Source organism: Watersipora subatra, chromosome 3, assembly GCF_963576615.1.
Source record: "Watersipora subatra chromosome 3, tzWatSuba1.1, whole genome shotgun sequence".
NCBI lineage: Eukaryota > Metazoa > Bryozoa > Gymnolaemata > Cheilostomatida > Watersiporidae > Watersipora > Watersipora subatra.
In genome coordinates, this window is record NC_088710.1 from 67,021,439 (window position 1) to 67,045,415 (window position 23,977).

Below are 23,977 nucleotides of genomic sequence, written 5' to 3' on the forward strand. Positions count from 1 at the left end.
TATTTTAGCAAATATCCGTGTAATGCCAACTGGCATAATGGATCACCCTGTATATTTATATATATACGGGTTGTCCTTGTTTTTGTATAAAAAACTGTATTAGTAGCTCTACATACATAATCAAATTACCAATCTCAGCAACAGAACACTGACGCAAAATTAATAAGGAGCTAATAATCAAATGACTACTATCACGAGTGCTCATGCGACATAACAAAAATATTTGCCAAATCGTTTAATGTGATCTATAATGTCTACAAAAGCAAGTAAGGTGTTCGTAATTCAAACAGCTACATTTAGCAAGCTTTTGCTCCACCAAATCTCCTACTAAAATACCCAAATATTATACACGTATGGTGAAGATTTCTCAAGGAAACTTCGTTATTTAGTAGAAGTTGAATCGTTACATTTTCTAGAAAAGATAACTCCGTATAAAAACTGTTTGGATACTGCCGCGAATAATTTGCAGCTTCGTAATCAAAATTATGATCAAAAAATTGTTGCAATAATATAAATTATTACAAATTTGTTTAATATTTTAATTTATATTTTTAAATTTATTAATATCAAACTAATCACTTTCATAAGTTTAAGCAAAATACATACGCGCAGGGATATTATAATTTTCCGCCATATTGTCATAGATAAATGGCTAACCGATATTCTATTATCGTAATTGCGCCAGTTACAGGTTCATGTGCTGAATCATATATATATAATTGATGATAACCAATTGCTTTCACATGAATCATACAAGTCGAAATATGATATTCCTTTATTAAATAGTTTAGTTGGTTGAATATTTACACAATGGGCAAGGAACATGATACTGGATTATAATTATTACCTTAGTGGAGGAGAGGTAACAGTATAAGAACCTTGTCTTACTTAATACCTTTGCCATCTATGGAGCTTGTCGTACGAGATTGTAACTGTCCAATTTGAATTTGTTTGATGTTAGGTTTACTGAAAAATTCTGGATATGTAGAATCTAAACGTGCAACTATTTAACCGGGTAGTTTACTTACAGATATGCGTTCAGTTGTAATAATATGCACTTCATACCTAGCGACCATTTAACTATGTGATAGCCACAAACCATACAATAGATTTTGCATTTGAACTGAGATCAGCCGCTCTATTTTTTACACCGTTGCTCCCAATAGGCATTCTCTTGTGCGCGCTAGATGTGCGTTTGTTGGCTTGTGAGACACCTGCTTAGCAGCTTTGTTTACTCGACTTTGAGATATTTTGTTCGATTTAAATTTAGCAAGTATCTCAATATTTTTACCAGCATATCACAATATGTTAGTTGATGCAGTTTTTAGTAATAGGCTAGTTTTTACACTGCTCGACATATGCAACTGTGTGTATTGCTGATTGTTTTCTTATAGGTGAATGGCATTAGGGCCTACTGCCTTTTCCAAATGGCCAACCGTATCACCAGATTTAACATTGTAGTTTACCATAGTAGTATCATCTATACTTATTTTATACGTGTATTCAATCGTTGAATTCATTGTATATATGCTTCAGGGTCAATATTCTCTGTAACATGTGTGCTCAACGCCAACATCTCATTCACAAATAACAGCAATTCTACTGTACTGCTATGATATATTGAATCAATCAAATGTCATTTGTAGGATCATAGTGAGAATGTGCTAAAACGACACCATGGGAGATAAAAAACGGCAACAGACTTTAACCAGCATGTGGTCAAAAAAAGGCACCAAAACCCCTACCAACAGTGAGCTAATGTTTATGTCATAACATGTGTCATAATTGTTCAACTTTTTATAGTTTATACATTATGTATTTTTTTGGTTTTGTTTGAAAAACATTTTATGAATTCAAGGCTGATAACTGGTTTGACTCTGGAAAAATTATAAAGATTTGTTCTCCATTTCATTGCATCATGGGCACCCGCATGTTTTGGCTACCTTTTCTATTTGTCGTAATCTTTCTCAGTTTTTGAATCCGTTAGGTTTTTGTTTATTTACATTATTGTACTTTGTTGTTGTTTAAATTTATCAAAGAATGTTACGTACACAACTGTCATCATATTGTTCAGGCATGACATGTTAACAATTTGTCAATTATTTGTTAAAGTTACGGCACATTTGTGTTCCTTTTCTTAGAAATTTTGGTGAATTTATGCTTCTTACCTATTACAGGGATTAGTTTATTATATATGTTGTTGTATTAAACTATTTATTTTTAAAAATTTTGACAGCTTTGTACTTTAGAGCTTGTTTTTAACTGTTTTGTATCTCATCCTGCAGGCTCCACCAAATCCAACCCAAAGCTATCAGTGACCAAGATTCAAACTGGCTGGTTATTAGATGCTGTTCGGCACATAAAAGCACAAAAGCAGCGACCTGACAAAGACAGGATTGGAAACTATATTCGGCAACACCATGACCTAACTGCACAGACTGTCTCACTTCTCCTTGACACTGCCGTCAAAGAACAGATATTAACTACTACCATAACCAGGGGCAACACAGACAAACTAACTTATGTTATCACTGGTGCAGGAGGAACCACTCCTAAATCTGTACCAGCTAGTCACTCGGCCAGTAAAAAGACAGCAGTAAGCACGAGTAAGGCAGCACCTCGTGTCAACTCAAGTGCTGATGATAAGAAGACTATTCTGCACAATAAAAGTGACATTAGTTTATTCATGGTGCAAGCTGTAAAAGGTACGTGTATTTCTGTTATACTTTCAGACGGTCTTGTTGTACAGGAAAATGTTTCACTCTGGTTCATTGTAAGACGATCCTCTCATTGCGCAACTCCTGTCGAGTACCGGTGGCATTGATATATCTTTATAAGTGGCATTTGTTGTTCCACAAATGGTTAGCATTTGTAAAAAAGCCAAAATCTAATTGGTCATGAGTGCGGTGTCATTCTACCCACTTAGTTGGGTATGCGTTGATGAGAAATTTGAGTTCACTCAGTGTGGCTGTGTATCGATAGAAGCCATACTATAGTTTTATTACCAATTTTTGTCTGAATCTACATAAATGGTGTATTGAGTAATCAAAAATGGACACGCAGAGTCGTTAGTGGACCAAGGGGTGCACATCTATAATTGGTGAGGGCATGCATAAATTGTTACTGTGCCAAGTCGTTATAAGTTATTGTGTCACACCTTCAAGATTCTCCTTCACAAGTACTTCATGGGAAGGTGTAGATTATTAGCTCACTTTCTGATACATCTATGTTAATGCACAAAAACAAATGGAAGGCAGCGTAATTCTAGTCCAAGCTTATTTTTACCAAGTATGTTCTAATCATATTCAGTCACTTGATATCGCTTCTACTGAACGAGGTGAGGCAATGTTCTCACTACTCCGAACTTGTTCTTCTGCTAACTGTTTGTCTAAGATGCTAGCAGGACTATTATAGGTAGTTTCCTAGAGAAAACTTATGACGTAACTATTAATTGCACTGCAGCGTCCAATGACATCAGTGGGAATCGATAGCACAACTGTAAGTAGTCCATAAATGTGAGAGTAATAAACTGTGTAGTAGGGAAGGCTTACTAGTGGAGAAGGTATTATAGTCGGGATATGTGCAGCCATTTGAAACTCCCTACTATTGGTAGTTCCATTGCTTATTATTATTATTATACCGTGCACGCTGGTGATTCTCTTGATATCAGATTGAAAATATTTTGTTAACCGGGTTTTAAATGATAATTCATTTTTAACTTCAGTTGAATCAGCATGTATGTAAGCATGTCAACTAGTGTGTACAAAGTATTCGTGTTCGCTTTGACACACAGTAGATGAGTTTGTTAGTAGACAGCAATCAACAGTTTTATATACTCCCATGCAGTTGTTAGTTATAGGCCTATAATGTAACCAAGATTTGGCATACTCGAGACGCAATCATATTTTCTGCACCTTCTAAAACTAGCTTCGCAAAATTTGCAATAATTTTCATGAAACTAGTATTCGGGAAAAAGTCACAAATTTCTTTCTCTCAATTTATTGCCCTTTTTATGGCACTAAGTTAAGTTGATGCTTCCAAGTTCTCCAAGTACTCGGATTGATATGGTATTGATTTGAAAATTTGATGTATCACCTAGCCGTGCTTGCCGATGTGGCTGCTAAAGATGGCTGGCACTGTGATTGATTAGGTAGATCTTGGTGGCTGGTGCTGTCGCTCAAGAGATGTAAACCTGATGCAGTCAAACATTCACTCACTATTGCCTTGATAAACACATTTTTCAACATGTAAATAAAGTTCTTCCAAATATTTGACTCTACGACCAAGCCGATTTCCATTCTACGACTTGCTGAGGGCTGTTGAAGCATTGTAGGTGAATGGGAAGAGGCTGTTGAAAATTTAAAAGAAATTGTAAAGAAATTATAATAAATATCAGCTCAGTTAGTTTTAATTTAATCTAGGTTCAAATAAGTTTGTCTGCATACGCCCGTCACCACCTCTGCTCCTGAGCTTTCTTATTGGCGAGCTTACACTTGAGTATGCGTCGCTCTAAGTCTCTGGTACAATAACATTAACAATATCTATATATTGCTACTCTATGTCTTTACTTTTTTTATATGTAATTCAGTTTTCTGCATTTAATTTTGTATATAATTTTAATGCTATGTACCGAGTATTTATTAAAAAGCTATTATATTTTTGGGCCATAACATTCTTATAGGAATTTAACATACAAAGCAGATGTTGAAATAAATTTACTTCCAATGCAGAACTGTGACTGAATATATATTTGACACTTGCTCCTTACGAAAGTGGTTTTTAGCAAATACTTGTTAATTAATTCAAGGGATATAATCAGTTTGCATTCTAGGTTAGTGCTGCTTCAGGTAACTCGATGTTGAATCGTGTTGCTCACTTTTGGTTTGAATTCTAAATTGTAACCCTTTGCATTCTTGCAGCGCTTCGTGACTCCGCGGGCTCCAGTCTGAACGATATTGCTGAATACATACTCACTTCTTGTAAAGTTGAACTCATGAATGGTGTCGATCTAATAAGGCTGGTCAAGTTGAGTGCTCGGCAGGCAGTAAGAAATTCGATGCTCATCAAGAGTAAAGATAATCTGTATAAAATCCCCCGAAGCGCTAAGAAATCTGCAATGAAACCGGGAGATCAGAATTCAAAAAGCGGACAGGTGAGCAATGTACAAATACGGCATAAATGCCATCGTCATCACAATAGATAATAACAGATTCGTCATAAAAAAGTTTGTCTCATCTTAGTCTAGGGTTGACTCGAATAAACCAATGGTTTAAACCAGCCAAAAAACCGGTTTTTTTCATTATTTTTTTGTGAAAAACAATATTTTAAGCTCAAGTGGTTCATGTGCGGTAGAAATGCAATTCTATGTAATTATCAGCTGTGAAAGTTTATTTAGGACACAGTAGTAAATTGATGGCAGAGCTCAAGTTGAGACTACATGAAATCCTAGCACAACAATGACTTGGTGAATTTCATTTTCAATTGGCTTTATCAAGTGATATGATGATCCCTTTACTGAAGAAATATATAAACCATGTGAAATATACTAATCCAATCATCGTCTCTAATAATGAATGAATACTTTCTCAAGTCTGGCCAGTGAGAAAGGATTACTTACAATTAGAAATTAAAACAATAAAATCCTTTTGGGCAAAAGCTTTAAGTTTGCAAACTAATATTTCATTTATTGGGCACAAGCCAAAGTAGTTGGATTGTTAGAATTCAGTTTATCAAGTTTTTTGTTTTTTGAAAAGTTAAAGTTGTGCCTCAAACTTCCAACATTCCTCGCAAACAGGATCTCGTTTGGCAGTTTTTCACTTGAACTGCAAAAGGCAAAGGTTTTAAGGCAAAATGTAATAGATGTGCTGTCGTAACGCGAGGTCACGCAGATAGGCTTAAAGCTCACGTAGCAAAATGTCAAGCTGAAAACACCAATTTAGACAGTGATGCTAATATTCAGGTGATAGAAGTTGAGTCATCTGCCACTGCTCCAAACACTAGCAATGCATCTGCATTATGCTCTGCTCTACACTACCACAAGACTAATCACTTGGATTAAAATTCCTACTTATACATAGAGCTGTATGTAAAATATTCACTTTATGTGATAAGATTTCTGCTCTGTATTTCATCGATCATGTTTGATTAAAGACTCATTCTGAAATTTCCATGTTTTCCCTCTTTTTTCCCATAACAACTCCCACAGTACCATCTTTAACAGATGATTGATTCCACATATGTATGTTCAATACTCAATCATGCAGCTATAGTAAGTGATGTTAATTAAACTTAAAATTGCAAAAACCTTGGTAAAATTTTATAAACCATAAAAACCGGTTTAAACAAAAAAACCGTGGTTTTTTCCAACCCTGCCGCTTACCCATTGGACGCCACACATTTCGGGTGCCAAATGCTTTGAACTATTACTAAGAAACCTTCAGGATGTCAAACCATATGGCAAGAACAACTATTTTTTGGTTTCATTCACTTCTTTATAAATTTTTGTGTGATTCATTTTCACAATCCAATATTGTAAAATATCATTACGATAATTCTAACACTAACTGCTAATTTAGTTTAACGTGTGTGTGTCGATTTGTACTCAAGTCTTTGGCTCTGGCGCGATAGCTCTTGTTTCGACTATCCTTAAAATCTATTAGCCTTTTAATCTAGACAATATGTATAGCCCCTGTTACAAACAAGTTATAATTGTACAAAACAAAGTAATAAATCTATTATATACACTCCTTTTTCTTTTTATTGCTCACGCGCATAGACTTTGTGCAGTTGTATTGGGGTTTATTCGCTTCAATGCATTTGTAATTTTACAACAAGAAATTGGCAGTTAACTGTGATATGCAATGATCTGGTGTAAATATGGCAAGTTTTATATTTTGCTTACGTATTGCTGGTTAGTAGAACGGATCGACAAAGTGCAAAGCTGGCTTTGTGTTGACATCTGCTGTGACTATTCATACCATTCGGCTTCTGGCATTGACAAATAGATTCACGAATAAAAATTGTACTAGGTCAAGTAAAAGTCATGACATTCTTGAAAGATTTTCATTGTCGTTACTGAAGCATCATCCACATTTTTATTTTTTATTACGGATAATCGACAATTTGTGAGATCAATAGCATTTATGAGCAATTTCTTCCACAAAAAGAGGACTACAAGTTCGTGAAATAGTTTGAACAGAAAAATCAGTTCTGAATAGATTTTGTCAGCTAAAAAATTATACTGAAATGTTTCGGGGCAGTTCCATTTAACATCGGCCGCCTTTGCATGTCAAAACATATCAGCGCCTCAAATACCAGATATTGGCGATTCACAAAATTAGTAAAATCTTGCATGGGTGCTCCGTATGACTGACAGGAGTTGTCCATACAATCAGTAATCAAACCATCCACATCGTAAACATCGTACAGTGTATGTTGGGGTCGGTGAGCTTCAGACTGATTTCTATGCACAACTAAAATGTCATGGTTTTTGTCACAATTCTCATTGTTCCTGGCACACTGTTCAACCATAAACATTCTCAAGTTGATTAAAATACTGTTGTTTTGCACTGAGTCTACCCGAGAATTTTATGTCCGACGGTTGCTCAAGTATTCAACAATAAAAAAATATTTTTAGGTGCATGAGCAGGTTTGCACCAGGTTATTAATTTTTTTATTCCAACTTTAGGATTTCAACCTGCATAAAATTTCTAAAGTTTAGTGCCTAATTTAACAATGAAACTTGTGTTGTTTGTCGATCAAGTAGGCCTATACTAAAGAGCTACAGTGAACCCTTGCCATACGATATTAATTTGTTCCAATGTTGGCATCAAAAGGCGGAAATTTCGTATAAAAGGATATAGAAACGCATAGTAGATATAATATAATGCAAACACATCTTGGTATAAATCATCAAAATTTTATAAAGGTTCTTTACCTATTAAAAATTAGTAACAAATTAATATGTTAACCTTAGTAACAATAATAATAGTTACCTGCCGCAACTTTGGTGTGTTTAGTGGTTATGATCTGTAAGAAAATGTACCATTACAAGGTACTTTGTGCAGTAAGTACTGTAGGGAGCTCTTACATACGAGACAGACGTATAAAATAAACACTAAATTCATTTAATCTAGATCAATTTAGTTTACTAAACACATACTTATAGCTAAGTTTTAATATGTATTCTTGACTATTTTACTGAACTTCACCTTTTTCATCGGCTAAAATTTTATTGCGTATCTAGTTTCGTTTTCACAATAGCAAATAACACCAAACTGAGAGAGAGAGAATTTGAATTTCGAGAGAAATTTTTTTGATATCGTTTGACGAAAAATGTTTCATATGGCGAAGGCAAAGAATCATCATGTTCTACATTGTGGGTGAAAAATTGTATAACATGGTCATCGTAACCCAAGGGCACGCTTTGTTATTAGACTACTGTTACACTAGAGCAGCACTATCTGACAAAGATTAGTATGTTGATACTTGCACAAGTTTAGATTTTTAACCCAAGTGCGCACTGTAGTATGAAGTTTGTAATTTGGTGAGTGAGTTATTTAAATTTGTTTATTGCTACTTCTAAATTTCTTTATTTGGCCACAAACTGATTGTAATGATTGTGTAAGTTTATCAGTAAAATTTATGCTGAGCGCTGCTCGAGTGACCATTATAAGAAATGCGATTTAAAAAAAATTATAATAATAGGTTTGTGCAGAGTTACTTGATCTTTCATCACAAAGTTTTGTCAATAAAATCAATAGCCATTGATAAATACGGCGTCACCAAAGTCAGATGTATGACATTGCCAATAACTTGCATTTGTTGCTGGATAAAACGAGCCATCGAAAAAAAGAAAATAGTCAGCTGTGTTGATAGCAAAAACTGTCTTGTAAACAAAAGACCACCCCAGCGCTCTACCTTTCTTCTGTCACTGGGAACCTCCACCCCTCTCGGCGCTCCATTTAACATAAGTCTATGCTGCTTAGTGAAGTAATCTTTCTTTAATTAGGTCATGCTTGTATTATGCAATTTGGTGAATGATTTCATAATCTCAAATAGCCTGTTTGTATCTAAACAGCAAGTAGCGGTGCTGTTTTTGATAACCTCGAGTAGTGCTGGATTCAAAGTGTTTGTCGCAGTCAATGGAACATTTCAGCAAATATTGGTCACTGTTCGGCTACTACACATTTTCCCATCACTTAAATGGCATTCTTCTCGCTTTAATGCTATTAATATGGTTAAAATTTGTTACTCGAGGTATAAGAGGTTTTACAAACTTTATACAGCAACTTTTTCTTTTTTGTCAAAACCGGTGTTAGACTCGCTCCTTCGGTTTGCCCTTTACCCAATGACGTGATGAGTGCTGCTGCCTAAATGTTTTCACTGCTGACTACACGATACACCAAGCATTTTTAACTATTGAAAAAACTAAAAAACCATGGTTTTCATAGAATTAGAGTGGCTAAATTAGGAGATAATCACAAAGTAATTCATTATGCTGAGTAGATATTGGGGCATGTTATTTTAGCAGCTGTCACATCATATTCGTGATTGATCCGCTCTACTGATTATGCACAAGTATGACAAGTGGTTATAAATAGTTTCATTCCTGGTTAAAAAAGTGGTCTGCTCTGTATTCAAATTCCCAGAATGTATAAAACATTAATTGCTTTCACACCTTTTTTAAGAATAAGCTTGCCTAGCCTTTTGTTCTTCCTACAGGTGCACTCACACGATTAACTGTCATTAGATAGAGCCCTCACATTTTCTCTGTAACAAAAATAAGTCCCATATAAAACTCACTCTAAGTAGCCTTGTAACTAGTTACTGAAAGGTTACCTTTTCTATGCAGCCCATGACCAACACTGCAAAATTACTATTCGAGGCAAACCAATTTTGGGCTAGCAACTGAGCATGCCTTGTGCGAATTTTATCTAGACTTCTGGAGTAAGCTGCCATTTCGGCTCTCCCCAAACAGACGCATACTAGTTGGTCAGTTGGTGCGAAAAAGTTGGTGCTGTCCATTGTTTCTCAGTTTATGAGCCAGTCTGGCTGATGGCCATGTGTCATATTCATTTGTAGTCACACAATTGAAAGCAATGATAAAAATATTTACGCTATTTTATAATGATGAAAAACGGGCTAAGATGTATCGACCTTCAGCGCTTAATATTTACAATCAGAATATCTTTGTCCTCCATATGATTCATTGGAAATTTTATTCGTGGCTCACACCTTGTAAGGTTTTCCTCATTCCTAGTCTGGCAGGAATATAGCAGTTAGCACAGCCTCAAGTAAGCTTTGTAAAATGGTGAATGACTTGTGAGGTATGGAGTGTGTCCAAGAACCTTCATAGTAAGTCTCAAGCGAAAAAAGTTCTCTTTAGTAAAATGTTGTGAGTTTAATTGTTCCTTGCCATGTTGATCTACTCATACAGCTACTGATTGTTGTTAGCTACAAGCCAATCATCTTCGTTGGCTTATAACTCTTCTTTTACTCATCCAAGCTAGCTTATACTACAAATCGGCCACATAACCCTGTCAGCCATTAGTCGTGAAAGTAGGTGAAGAAGAGTCTAGCTAGCTACATGTAGCTCATGTTGATTGTAAGGAAAGGTGTGTCGCAATCCACAGGTGCTAAGCTATTCACCACTGACACTATTTAGAAATAGTCTTGTCTTACAGTTTGTTGACAGGATGTTAATACCTGTGTTGCACCAACAAGGAACTGAATAGCTACACAAAACAAAATGATTCACTAGTGAAACACTACTGCAGTACTGCTGCCAGCTAGGCTATTATATACGGTGTTGTATGTTCATAGTAAGATTTGAAGTGAACATTTAATTTGCTGCAATGCTGGTGGTAAAGTTGTATCTTGTAACGTGTATCTTTATAGCTTAGAATAAATGCTGCAGAAAAAGAAACTAAGATCAAAAGATCATCTTTAATAGGTATTTCGTAAGGTACAGCCACTCGTAACGATTTTAACGTTGGTTTTGACCGAAATCACGAAATAAACGAAAAACACAGAATTATTCGACCGAGATTCATAGAATTGTGAGAAATGAGCATGCACACCGAAATCGTCAGCGAAACGCTTTTAATTGGCTAAACAAATTATTAGCGAACGCGATTCTAGCAGCTTTTGCAATTTATATAGTCCAAGACACATAAGACGACACGCAAGAAAAATACTAACGCAATATGTCATAGTAAACACGATGCAACTGACTTGATTGCGCTAAAGATGGCAACTCTTTTTACAACGGAACTTTTGCTGTTTAAAAGAAATAAATATCATTAAAAATATTGAGCGTACCTTGAGGCTTGTTGCTCCTAGTAAATAATCTTGTATAAATCAAGTTTGGCTTATAGACACCCACTCTGGTATTAACAGCATGCTTGTAATAGTTATGATGGCTTGTGTGGCAGAATAGGTAAACCAGCAGATTTTACTAACTTAATCTACTGTTAACACAGCACTATCATGCTGCACCAAAAGCCTGATTGTGTGCCATATCTTTACAACGTAAATGATTTTATTTAAGTTTCAGCGAACTATTGTGGAATATGCATACTCTTTACTCACCATATAAAAATAGTGAACTGTTTCATATTTGTCTTGAGTCATTGGCTTGTTGCTGCAGATCAGTTATTGTCACAAAACTGGATATTTAATTTTTTTTGCCGTTTCGATTGAAAGAAAAACTTGTGTCGCCGCTCAGAATTTTGTTTATAGCAATCTTGTTTACCAAGCTTGTTTTCCTCGCCCTCTTCAGTAATGCTCAACATCTGCTAGTAATCCTCCTTGACAGATAAGTTATGAAAACGTATATTCAAATTGCACCTAGCCATTATGATAATTCAAGGTGGTAATTAGTTTATTGTATGCGATAAGAGCTAGCTGTTCCCAACCAGCGGCGGCGCTCATGTTATGGGCAAGTGTGAATGATTCGCCTTAAATTAGAAAACAATTATGATACAAGACGACATGACACATATGTGGTACTGAGATAACATCAGCTCCCCGGAAGATTAATTTGCAGCAAATGCTTTCTTTTCACCAGTCTGTTCTGAGAGCTAGTAGTGTTTGGTAGTTTAAGGTGATGACACGGGTAAGCAATTGTACTGTTACATCCTGATTTACCTCATCATCGCTTGGTAGTTCTTTGCCAGTAATTGATACATTTAGCTGCCGTTGTTTTATTTTGCAAGGAGATAATGGGTCTAGCTATTCGGTCTTACAACTGCGCGTATGTTTGCTTGACAGGTTTGTTTTTGCTAACATTCAGCATCCGAAGTGGCAACTCATTCATTTGGAAGCAACTCGGGGTGGCTTGTATGCATGCATTTTTTGTAGTTATATTTTTATTAAAAGATCACATAGTGTAGAGGTACGGCCACACGTAACGATTTTTTCATTGGTTCTAGCTGAAATCACGAAATGAATGAAAAACACAGAATTATTCAGTTGAAATTTACAGAATTGTCAGAGCTATGCATGCACACCGAAATTGTCGATGAAATGCTTTTAATTGGCTAAACAAATTATTACCGAGCACGATTCTAACAACATTTGCAATTTATATAGTCCGAGGCACATAACGCGACGCGCAAGAAAACTACTAACGCAATTTGTCATAGTAAATATGATGCAATTGATTTGATTGTGCTAAATACTCTTTCTACAACGGAAATTTTGCTGCTAAATAAAAATTGTTATTATTAAAAAAAACGATTCGCAGCCGTAGTGTTCGAACGATAAAAACCCAACAATAGCGCAATCTACGCAGTGGCATCGTATGTACTACACTGTATGTTGAATTGAATTGGAACTTTTATTGTGTGTCGTAATACGTTTCTCAGACTATACCAATTGCGAAAGCTGTTAGAATTGTGCTCACTAATAATATTTTTAGCCAAGTAAAAGCATTTCATCGACGATTTCGGTGTGTATGCACAGCTCTGACAAATCTGTTAATTTCGGCTAAATAATTCTGTGTTTTTCGTTCACTGCTTGATTTCGGTTGGAACCAATGAAAAAATCGTTACCTATCGTCACTTAACCTTAAGTTAAGTGATAAACACATGAAAATGTTACATATCACCAAGAATGTAGCGCTAATTTCTTGAAGTGGTCCAGTCACTTGTGACAACCGATCAACACCAATCAACACCCAAGCAGTAGCCTATCTATTTGTTCTTATGCAACGGGATTGCTAAAAAAGTACAGTTCTATTAATCAACATTTCATGAAATTTCCAAAATGCTGTAGTTGTTGTTTCAGTACCTATGATCACTTCAACACTTAATCATTTAGTATATGATGAAATATTGGAGCAGGTATTCGCCCACATACCAAAGTATGTAACATGCGGCATTCAAACTTATAGCATTATAGTTTTAGCACAAGTTGAAAATAAAATGTACAAAAATTAGAACTAGCTTAACAATATGGAATCTCATTATGTTTCAACTTCACCGAATTGCGATGTATAGTTCTAGCGTAAGACTTGTCATTGGAATGCTTCAACTAGTGGTAAGTTACACCTTTTTAACTCGCTATGTTAACATTTTACCCAAAGGCCATCCTGAGATTCTGAAGCTTTATTTTCACTGAAGTTTCAGGGACACTGTCTAACTGGCATGTGTGTGCAATTAGAGACAGTCATGTGATTGATGAAGAGGCATCATATTGACAGGCTCAAATTTACACTGTTACACAATCAACAACTGCTGTTTTCTAGGCGAGACCAAAGATAATACCAATATGCAGCTTCTGCCTCGGTGATGAAAAGAAGAACACAGATAAGTTGCCTGAGGAGATGGTTTCTTGTTGCCGGTGTGGCCAAAGTGGTACGCAAGTTTACTAATTATCGTTCCCTTGTCTTTTATAAGTGTGACTTCTGGCGTTGTATCACCCAGAGTAACTGCCTACTAAGTATTTATTACAAAAACTCACTCGCTACCATCAAACAAATAGATTCTCATGTGACGGAATGGTCTGTTTACAGTTCGTAATCTTTTCAATTGATTCAATGCGTGGTAGTTGGGTTTTGTATAGCAATTTGTATATTAATCGTTCTGTCATTGTTATTAATTTTATTGGTTGATAGTTAAACTTATCACACCTGGGTCAGTCAAATAATAATATATATAGTTATATATACATATATATGTATATACATGTCAAAAGCTGTCGTCGCTAAAACTGTTGCTGCAATATATTTTGATATAATTTGTGAAAAGCTTGGTTTTGAATATAAATGCGTATGTGTGAGTTGATTACTAGTTCTGTGTGTGTTGCAGCTATTTTAGAATACTGATGAGAGCAATAAGCCATCCATTTATCTTCATAGAAGGTCCCTTCTTACGACTTGTTATTACTCCTAAGAAATGTTTCCCTGCGCACTTCGGTACAGTCAGAAAAAATTGCATATATATTCGAACTGCACCTGTAAATGCTCAACGCATCAGTATAATGAATACAGCCATTTTAATCAATACACACAAGAAGTTCAGTATGGTTGTTACTACTATCGTATACAATTTAATTTACTCAATGCATCTCACAAAATAGAATTGCAAAGATTGTCTGACTAGAATGCACCTTGTAAGTTTAGCTTCCTACGATAAAAAATTGTATACCCGCATACAAGTGCATTTGTATGCATTGCTGTATCAAATCTAGAACAACATGAAGATCAGCAAGTCCATTGATTTTGTTTTAGGTCATCCCTCCTGTTTGAAGTTTTCGAAAAATCAGACAGAAGTGGTGAAGAGTCTGCAAGACTGGGAATGTTATGACTGCAAAAAGTGCTTTATGTGCAAAATTTCTAAAGGCGATGACAACGATATGCTTATTTGTGACCGGTGTGATCGATCATTTCATCCCCACTGTTGCAGACCACCGGTCAAGAAACCACCTGATGGTACGTGGTCTAATGTACTTTTAATATTTGGCCATCGCCACTTATTGTGAATGTGTTTGTTTATTCAACGGGGATGGAGGCTTATTTCAAGGCAGTGGTTCATGTTTAGTCAGGTCAGGTTGAATCGCACTGGGTCCTTCTTTTTTGTTTGTAGGCACATGGATATGTCATCTTTGTCTGATCAGTACAGGTAAGTTGAGTCCTGGTCAGGCGGGAAAAAACAAAGTTTCACAGCCACAAATGCTTAATGGCAGAGCCAAGTGGGGACTGCTGAGAAAGAAATATGAATACAAGCGTTCTTGTAAGACACCTGGCTGTGATGGCTCAGGCAATACCAACAGTACCATGAGTAACCACAGGAGGTGAGTGTAAAGAGTTGCAAATGTCACCTCTGTTGAGTAACCATGCGATTGTGCTGAGTGACCACCGTAAAACTTCTATTTGACCACCATGGCGCTATATTTTTCAATTTTTTCCCTATCTGGGTGTTTTATTAGAGGTAACGTTCAAATAAAGGGTGGCGCTGTATTTTTAGACTAGCTCGTAAAAATTTTGGGAAGATCCCTTTAACCCATTCACAGGCGGAGTGATGCTGATGTCGCCTATATTTTGCACTCTCCTTCGGGCGGAATGACATTACTACCACCGACCCAAGTATTTTTGCTATACTGTTTTCATAGACGTCGAAGTATCAGACCGAGTTATACAAGGTTCTACCGTGAGTGAAAAATATCAGGGATACAGTTATTAATTATTTCGATGGTGTCGCTTTCCAAATTTTAAAGAAATACTCTTATAGCTTTTGAGTTAGAAAACATGCTCCGATTTAATGTCTTCATGTCAGTTTGTAAACCAGATTATGGATGAATCTGAAGACAATGAATAGGATTTAGACCTTATTGACTTTCAATCAGAGTGGTTATGATGATTGTAATGATCGATCTTCTCAGGAACATCGTCACTAAAACCATGGCAACCACTATAGCAACAACAAACGAATTAATTGTTATTGATACATATCATTAGTATTATTTTGACTAGTACGCTCGATGATAGATTGTCATGGGTAATCAGTATGTACATAATTAATCCTTTCGTTACCAAATTTCTTTACACAGACATAATTATGTAATCGATAAACCTAATATTTGTCAGGGGCAGGTATAAATTGTCATAACTTTTGAACCACACGGTTAATAAAAAGTATTTTGATATCAAATTAATCATCGTAAAATTTTACATTAGCTGATGTCATGAAAAAATATCACAAATGCTATAAACAATAAATTGCTATAAAAAGATTTTGCAAAGCAAAACTACCCTCAGGTTGGGTTATTAGCATATTTTTGTTGGCTCAAAACATGCAGATAATTGTTTCCTTTGCCCGATGATAATATTCTATCCCTTGTAGCTTAATGGTTAAGTTCTCCGCCTTTAAATCTGTAGGTTCCGAGATCAAATCTAGTGCTGTACAAATTTTTCACTGCTAGGTTTTAATTGCTATAATTGAACACAGGGTTTAACAAAAATACCAACACTGAGATTTATAAATATATACAGGTTATTATTGAAAGTATTATTATGACATTATTAGTCATAATAATACTTTCAATAGAGACTTCAGATCAGAATGTAGTTCTGATGATTGTGACGATCGACCTTCTTATGTACACCGTCACTAAAATCATGACAACCACTACAGCAACAACGAGAGAGTTAATTGTTATTGTTGTAACCCCGTGCCATTATTAGTACCATTTTTTAGACACTTTTTTACTGATCACTTTCTATTATGGGCTCATAAAGATCTAAGAATGTCAAAGTGGCAATCAAATAGAAGTGACGTTCAATTAAAGAGTGGCACTGCATTTTCCAATCCCTCTTTTATAGTGGCATTCAAATAAAGGTGTCGTTCAAATAAAGGTGTCGTTCAAATAAAGGTGACATTCAAATAAAGGTGACATTCAAATAAAGGTGGCATTCAAATAATGGTGGCATTCAAATTAAGGTTTTATTTTACTGTTCACTATTTCAGGCAGGCATCTTGTCCACTTCTTTCCAAGGAAGAAAGGAAGCGTCTGAGGCAACAAAAGGATGTCGAGTCTGATTCAGATACAGAAAGTAGGCAAAGCAATCTCAGCGCAAATGATAGTGGTCTTCCTCCGGAGGAGTCGTCTGCTCTCAAGGGTAATATGGATGAGATGTTGCAGAAACTTCAACATAGGATGTTCTAGTTGGTCTACTGTATCATTTTTTTCATAAAATCTAATTGAGGAAGTTTTGCTTGTTTGATATAGGGTTGACTGATGGTTTGTCTCAGTTCTTCACTCCAACCGACAAGCGAACGTCTCGAGTATCCATGAGTTCAATGCTGACCGCTGCTTCTCAGCAGCCAGTTAAACAGCCAAAGAGCGCGACAACAACTTCACAGGCTGCTGCCAACAAACTTTTGAAGAAATCTAAACTTGTGCAGGTACCAACATACTAATCTTTGTCAGATAGCGCTGCTCTACAGTAGTCGGGGTATAAAGCTATTTGTCAAATATGGAGCTGTTTGATTATGTATAAGCTTGGTGAATGCTATATCCTTCCAGTTATGCAGTTAGAAGTCATATTTTGCTGGCTACTTTATGCTTTTAGTGCAATACAGCAAAGTAATTGCCAATCATCCTTGCTACCGACAACTTTTTTTGCAAATTAGCCCTGTTTATTGCAATTCCAAAGCTTCTACTATAAAAGCAGATTAACCGTTGATCACGTATTGGCTATCAAGCTACATCTGAAGATTCCCTTCCAGTAAGAAATTCTATAAAGCAAGATTTGCTTCATGTTTGAACTTCTGATAATGGCATACAGTCAACTTTGTTCAAATCTCCTCTTGAACTGTTATTGCAGTTGAAATATTTAACTGATGTAAAATTGGAATACAACACTGAGTAACTCGATACAAACCTACTTGTTTCATAGAAAGTGTTGCAAATCGTTCTTGGTATATCTCGACAACACTCGGCGTAATTTTAATTGTCAACCTTAATGCGAAGTGCTAAAAATTCTGATCAGTTTAAGAAGCATATATAGAAATTCCTGTAAACCAATAATATTAAATATTTTACCCGAGTCTCACTTATTCAACTATAAATCTAAAGTTACCTCTTAAGAGTACCTATTTAACTCATTCGCAGTCGTACGCGAGTTAACTCGCGTGTTTATAACGTTGCTATTCGCGAGTTCTCTCGCCTCTAATTTTTACCTACTCACTGTATCGCAAATTTTAAATTATAAAAGAAAATCTTTCATCAATTAGAAAGAAAAATTTCTGGCCAATCAGACAAACGTACAAATATGTCTCAATGTCTCTGGCAAAAAAGTTATGACCAAAATAGTACACTCATAACGACATCTACCTAAACCGGAAATAGTAATGTTCAGTGACTTTAAATTTTAATAATAATTTTTTAAATAATTTGTTTTCAACTCCAGACGTAAATATGCAGATTCGGAAGTGGTAAGACAATGAAAGACTTCATAAATCATAGCAAAACATTATTTTTAATGTTTCAAAGTAGTAATTAACTTTTAACTTGAAGCATTATGCTCGAATAAAATTGCATATTTTAGGCTGTCAGCCGTAGTCAGCCTAAAGTTATCATTCGCTTTCGATAGCATCATATTGATTCTTAGAGCCGTATATGAAGGCTGAAAAGTCAAGAACAGTGTTATTGAACATATTTTTATTACTTGAAACATGTTTATGATAGTTTATTTGAATCATATTGGCATGTAGGTTAGCTATTTTTTGGTTTGAAGGATGATACTCGCGAGGAAAAGTTCGAAATTAGAGTTTCATAATTTTCATATTCAAGACTAACTGTATATGTACAGTCAAACACGGATAACTCGAACTTCACGGGACCGAGTGAAAGTGTTCGAATTATCAGAACGTTCAAGTTATCAGATCACTGTCACAAGTCCATGTATTTACTTATTTATTAGTAGATACATGTACATATACAAACTATAATATAAATCAAAAGTACAAATGGCTTGTTTCAAATTAAATGCTTCTAATGTAAAGTTTAAAACGTTTTTATCAAAAAGTATAGAGATTTTTCTATCACTTGAGATTGGTTTGTTGTTTGAAGTGATGTTATTGCCAGGACGTTTTTTAGATTGACATTGGCAAAACTTGATCGTTGTTGAAATGCTCAAAAGAAAAGACATCTTTTTCTTTTGAGCGTTTTACACACGATCAATTTTGCTGATTTTTCTTGAAGTTTATGCAAAGATTACCTCACTTAACCTCGCTTCCGAAGGGCGATCGCTAAGCGGATGTTTGGTATAAATCAAATTTCATCAAACCTTTAAAAAAGTCGTTGACAAAAATATTTTGCCGATGATGGTAATAACGACGCTTATGAATTACGAAAAGTTGAGGTTTACCTCTATGGCTTGGAATTAAGTGATTTTCTAAAGCGATAACAACCGTTTCGGTAGCCGTTGGGCAAAAAACAGTTCGAGTTAACAGTGTTGAGTTCGAGTTATCTATAGCAATTTATCATTACGTGGGAACGGACGAAAGAAACCGTTCGAGTTAACCATGTGTTCGAGCTATCCGTGGGCAAGTTATCCATGTTTGACTGTATAAATAATATTCATAACTGCCTATTGTGTGTAATATATAAGTATTTTAGTCAAACTTTGTATATTTGGCAATTTTTATGATGCAATTCTAACTTTGTTTCAGCATATAACAATTTTTTCAAAATCAGAAATTTTCTGAAACTACTTTCTTTGAGACATATATACATGAAAGGGATATGGGTTGGCTATATGAATGTAATATCATTTGAAAGAGGAGACTTGGCTGGTTCTTGTGCAACTTGAATGAGTAAATTATCTCAAGTCTGCCTCTTGTAGTAGTAATTTGAATTATTGCAACTTTCTGAAAAATGTCCGGTTTTTGAGGTTAATCGCCCGCAAATTAGTTGGGTGCGAATGAGTTAACACGCAATATAGTTGTCACTATCAAATTGAACACACAAGTCTAAATTGGCTAAAAGTCCTCATCAATTGGGGAGTTAATTATATAATTTCTATGCAGTTCAGGTTAGAATAAAAATCGAATGACTCATAGAAGTCTTATTCGTATAATTATTATTAATTTATATACTTATAGTCATCGTATTAATAATTCAGCAAAAGTTGGCATAAATTTTACTGTCAGAATTACATGAAAAAATTTAATAGATTTAAGAGGTGTGTATGGAAATTTGTGCATTGTAGTAGAAATCTTGATTAATTGCAGAGCTGACTTGAGAAATTCGCGTAAAGCATAGAGTTGTTCCTGGAAGAAAACTTATAAAATAGGCCAAAACTTCTCATCTCTTCTTGATAACCAGTCCATTTGGAAGAAAAGACATTTGACAATCTGTAACAATAAATAAATAGACAATAACAATAAATAGACATTAACAGTAAATCTAGAATTACAGTCCGACCTTAACCTACAATCGCCCCTGCATACAAGTTGTGTCGACATGTCATTGAAAATTTGAGCGAGTATTTGTCTCGACATTCGAGGCGTTTTCCAACATACCATATCGTAAATTTTCAGAAACATTACAGCAGCGAGTAAAAGGAAAAACCCCAGTGAACATTGAAAACAAAACATAATAAAAATACAAAATAAAAATTACATCTTGCTTGAGTTTTTAGATTTAGGTTTTGCATGTGGTGTTTTACATAGCTTTATATGATGCACTATTTTGTTTATATGGCTCTTTGTAAAAACATGAATATTTGCTTCAACCTATGATAGATTTGACTTGCAAAGCATACACCGAAAGAAATATACCTTTATAAAGCTATGGTAAATGAATATTTGTACTATGGCTATATTTGTACTATATCTATATCCAGTACTATGTGAAAGTTAGGTAGCAGCATGGTTATAAGCCAGAGAATGCCAATTGTCAATAACAGTCAGTTTTTCAATAAAGTTTGCGAGACAAAACTGGTGTTACACAATGTAATTGAGTGAATCTTCACTACATTAAGCCATGCTATCTGTTTCTATTTGACATTACGGTTTACGTTTCGCAATTCATTATGCTTGCCTTACAGTCTAACATTTGTTTAAAATATTTTGTAGCGAAGCAAGGCGCAAGCGACGCAGAAAGGTTATAATAACAACAATAACATAAACAAATTCTCTGAAGCTAATCGTAGTTTATCAACATCGTCTTCCTCCTTTTCACTCACTGAACACATCAACAGTCTTCCTGGAGGAAACCAGTTAAAGGGTTTAGTCGATGGTATGACAAGGTTCTTCACTCCTGCCGGTCAACGAAAGCGTTCAATGCCGCTGTATGTACCAATGGCTCGCAAACGTAAAGACACTGACAAAAGTGGTGCTTCTCGGAGTGCTGCAGAAGATAGTGATGGTGTTGGCTTGCTGTCTGATGAAGGCAAAAGCGATGCAGATGGTAAGTTGTCAAATCGATTGTTTGGAAATATAGTCAAGTGAGTGATTCATGATTGAAACCGTTGAATTCCTATTAAACAATAATTTTGTTGTTGGATAGACCTTTTGCGGAAGATGGAGGCATAACATCTTAAAATTTATACTTCATGCCTAAAGTTAGTTAATTGTTAAATATTTACTTACTCTGGTGCTCTGATAGTTGATATTCATTCATTTGCACTGCATGCTATTATCATGAGTCAGGTACATTCAAACAATGCATATAATAATGGTTCTCAAATGTGTCATTATCTGATATACATGTACATATAAGTAAAAAGTTTTTTATGCAAAACTTAGATTCATGCAAAAATTCATGCTATGTAAATCCAACTCCAGCAAATATAGTTTGTATATAGTATAGCCAATATAGTCTGAGTTTTTGTTTTGTAAATGATTGTAATTGTAACCTGGATGTTATAAATAGTTTGTTTTAAATAATATTTGGTTCGATATAAGGGTTAGAGGCATTGTATAGTTATACTTTTTTTGACAGTCCAAGTACTTACCAAAAGTTATCCAGTTTTTGTAATCTTAACCTATAAGATGACCTTAACCTATAACCTCTCAACCTCAGGAAAACCTTGTCTTGCTTATTTTTAGAGACAGTTTCAGCATAAAGTTAGCATTATAAGATCAAGTTTGTTTATAAAAATCCTTTTTGCTGTAATTGTAAATTTGTTAAACGTTATATCTAACTTCATGCTGTAGAATTGCTTAATACCGTGTGGAAGTGAATTTAATTTCTTTCATATGGTTGTAGTTTTCAATTCTTGCTGGTTTCCAGGTTGATGTCAATGATCTACATACTATAATGTCTGCAATACTCATAGAAATTATAAAATGATATTTGTAATGTTTACAGAAATGATAGGATCATTGTTAAGTTAGTTAAATACTAAATAGCCGCCCAATTTGTAAGTAGTTGTATTTCGTGTATTTACGATTTGTAGATTATTTTACTCACAGCTCAAATTATCCTATTTCGTTGTAGTTGCGGACAGCATAGACAAGGCTAATCTTCCTCCTGGAGTCACTTCGCGTGACTATTGTCTTTTCCGCAAGTCTCAGAAAGATGCTAAGGTCTGCCTCACCTGTTCCATAATCCTTTGCCATTGGCCATTAATCCATGTAAAATTTCCCTACTTTCTCTACATCTACAAATTAAACCATTAATTATAGGTTTTTGTACTACGGTGAGGTAAATTAAATATTTTTATGCTAACAAACTGGATCAGGATTTTGTTTAAGATTTTGAACATGCTGATAAGGCAATGGACTACACAAGCAGTTGTATCTTTACTAATATTGGATATGTCGTTCTATAGCGTTCTTGGCTCTCTTGTGTAGTAACTGCCATTCTATTTGTCATAAGTGTAGATGGGCATATTATGCTGGCCTTGTGATTTTTTTGTAGGAGCCAGGTAGTATGGCATTACTTGCCAAGCCTGTTGTAGAGCATGGTAAACGCTATCCTCCCATGATAGAGTTTGGCAAGTATGAGATTTCTACATGGTACTCATCACCTTACCCGCAGGAGTATGCCCAGTAAGTCATTTCTACGTGTTCTGTTTATTTGCCATTGGCTTCGCATCCGTCGTCGGTAATCTCGCAGTTTTGGCGAATAAAATAAATGAAACCTCATGCTCTCCACTTTTACCAAACCAGAAGTCATGTTATTCAAATTCAAAATCTGATTTACGCAACATGTCATGGATTCAACATGTCATGGATTCAATATGTCATGGATTCAACATGTCATGGATTCAAAATTCAATATACCATTTCACTTTGACAAGTTCAATATCATTGGCAAGGCTAGTGCTTGAGCACCCCTCACCTGAACTCACCTGAACTCACCAACTATTGCTTTCATGCAACCTCGTTTGGAGACTTGGTGATGAATGAAGCTATTAAGCACTATTTTGATTTGACAGGCTGTCGACCTTGTACATCTGCGAGTTTTGTCTCAAGTACATGAAAAGCAAGAGCATTCTGATCCGTCACATGGAGAAATGTGGTCTCACGCATCCACCTGCTAATGAGATCTACCGACATGATGGCCTATCTGTGTTTGAGGTTGATGGCAATGCTAACAAGATATACTGCCAGAATCTTTGTCTTTTAGCAAAGCTTTTCCTTGACCACAAGGTATGTCCTCATAGCGCTTTGACTAATATACTTTTTGGCACAAGAGCTTAAAAAGTTGATGCGATATGCTGTCCATCGATCAAATGATCGATATGATGTCCATCGAATTGTAGACTCTGTACTATGATGTGGAGCCCTTTCTCTTCTATGTGCTCACTTTCAACGATGAGGAAGGTTGCCATTTCGTTGGCTACTTCAGCAAGGAAAAGCAGTGTCAGCAGAAATACAATGTTTCCTGTATCACCACCTTACCACAGCATCAGCGCAAGGGTTATGGAAAATTTCTCATTGACTTTAGTGAGTTTTCCATTCTTTGATTCGATTCTTCTACTCAATGACCTCCCTACACCGGTCTTGCTGCTCCGATT

The 23,977-nt window shown here is 35.4% G+C and overlaps 1 protein-coding gene across 3 annotated transcripts in view; it reads left to right on the top strand.

Moving 5' to 3' along the window:
* Nucleotides 1–676: 676 nt before the first annotated feature.
* LOC137389902 (histone acetyltransferase KAT6B-like) overlaps nucleotides 677–23,977 on the top strand; it is a 37,517-nt gene continuing 14,216 nt past the window's right edge. For 2 of the 3 annotated variants that reach the window (XM_068076069.1, XM_068076068.1), the window contains exons 1-14: nucleotides 677–862; nucleotides 1,647–1,750; nucleotides 2,286–2,705; nucleotides 4,920–5,152; nucleotides 13,751–13,859; nucleotides 14,735–14,935; nucleotides 15,090–15,297; nucleotides 16,971–17,122; nucleotides 17,233–17,408; nucleotides 21,087–21,420; nucleotides 22,453–22,541; nucleotides 22,876–23,006; nucleotides 23,396–23,609; nucleotides 23,723–23,906. In XM_068076069.1, coding sequence (XP_067932170.1) covers nucleotides 1,678–1,750; nucleotides 2,286–2,705; nucleotides 4,920–5,152; nucleotides 13,751–13,859; nucleotides 14,735–14,935; nucleotides 15,090–15,297; nucleotides 16,971–17,122; nucleotides 17,233–17,408; nucleotides 21,087–21,420; nucleotides 22,453–22,541; nucleotides 22,876–23,006; nucleotides 23,396–23,609; nucleotides 23,723–23,906 — 2,524 coding nt within the window. In that variant the 5' untranslated portion in view covers nucleotides 677–862; nucleotides 1,647–1,677. Of the gene's footprint in view, nucleotides 863–1,646; nucleotides 1,751–2,285; nucleotides 2,706–4,919; nucleotides 5,153–13,750; nucleotides 13,860–14,734; nucleotides 14,936–15,089; nucleotides 15,298–16,970; nucleotides 17,123–17,209; nucleotides 17,409–21,086; nucleotides 21,421–22,452; nucleotides 22,542–22,875; nucleotides 23,007–23,395; nucleotides 23,610–23,722; nucleotides 23,907–23,977 lie in introns of all 3 variants that reach the window. The other variant, XM_068076070.1, reaches the window with a different exon arrangement.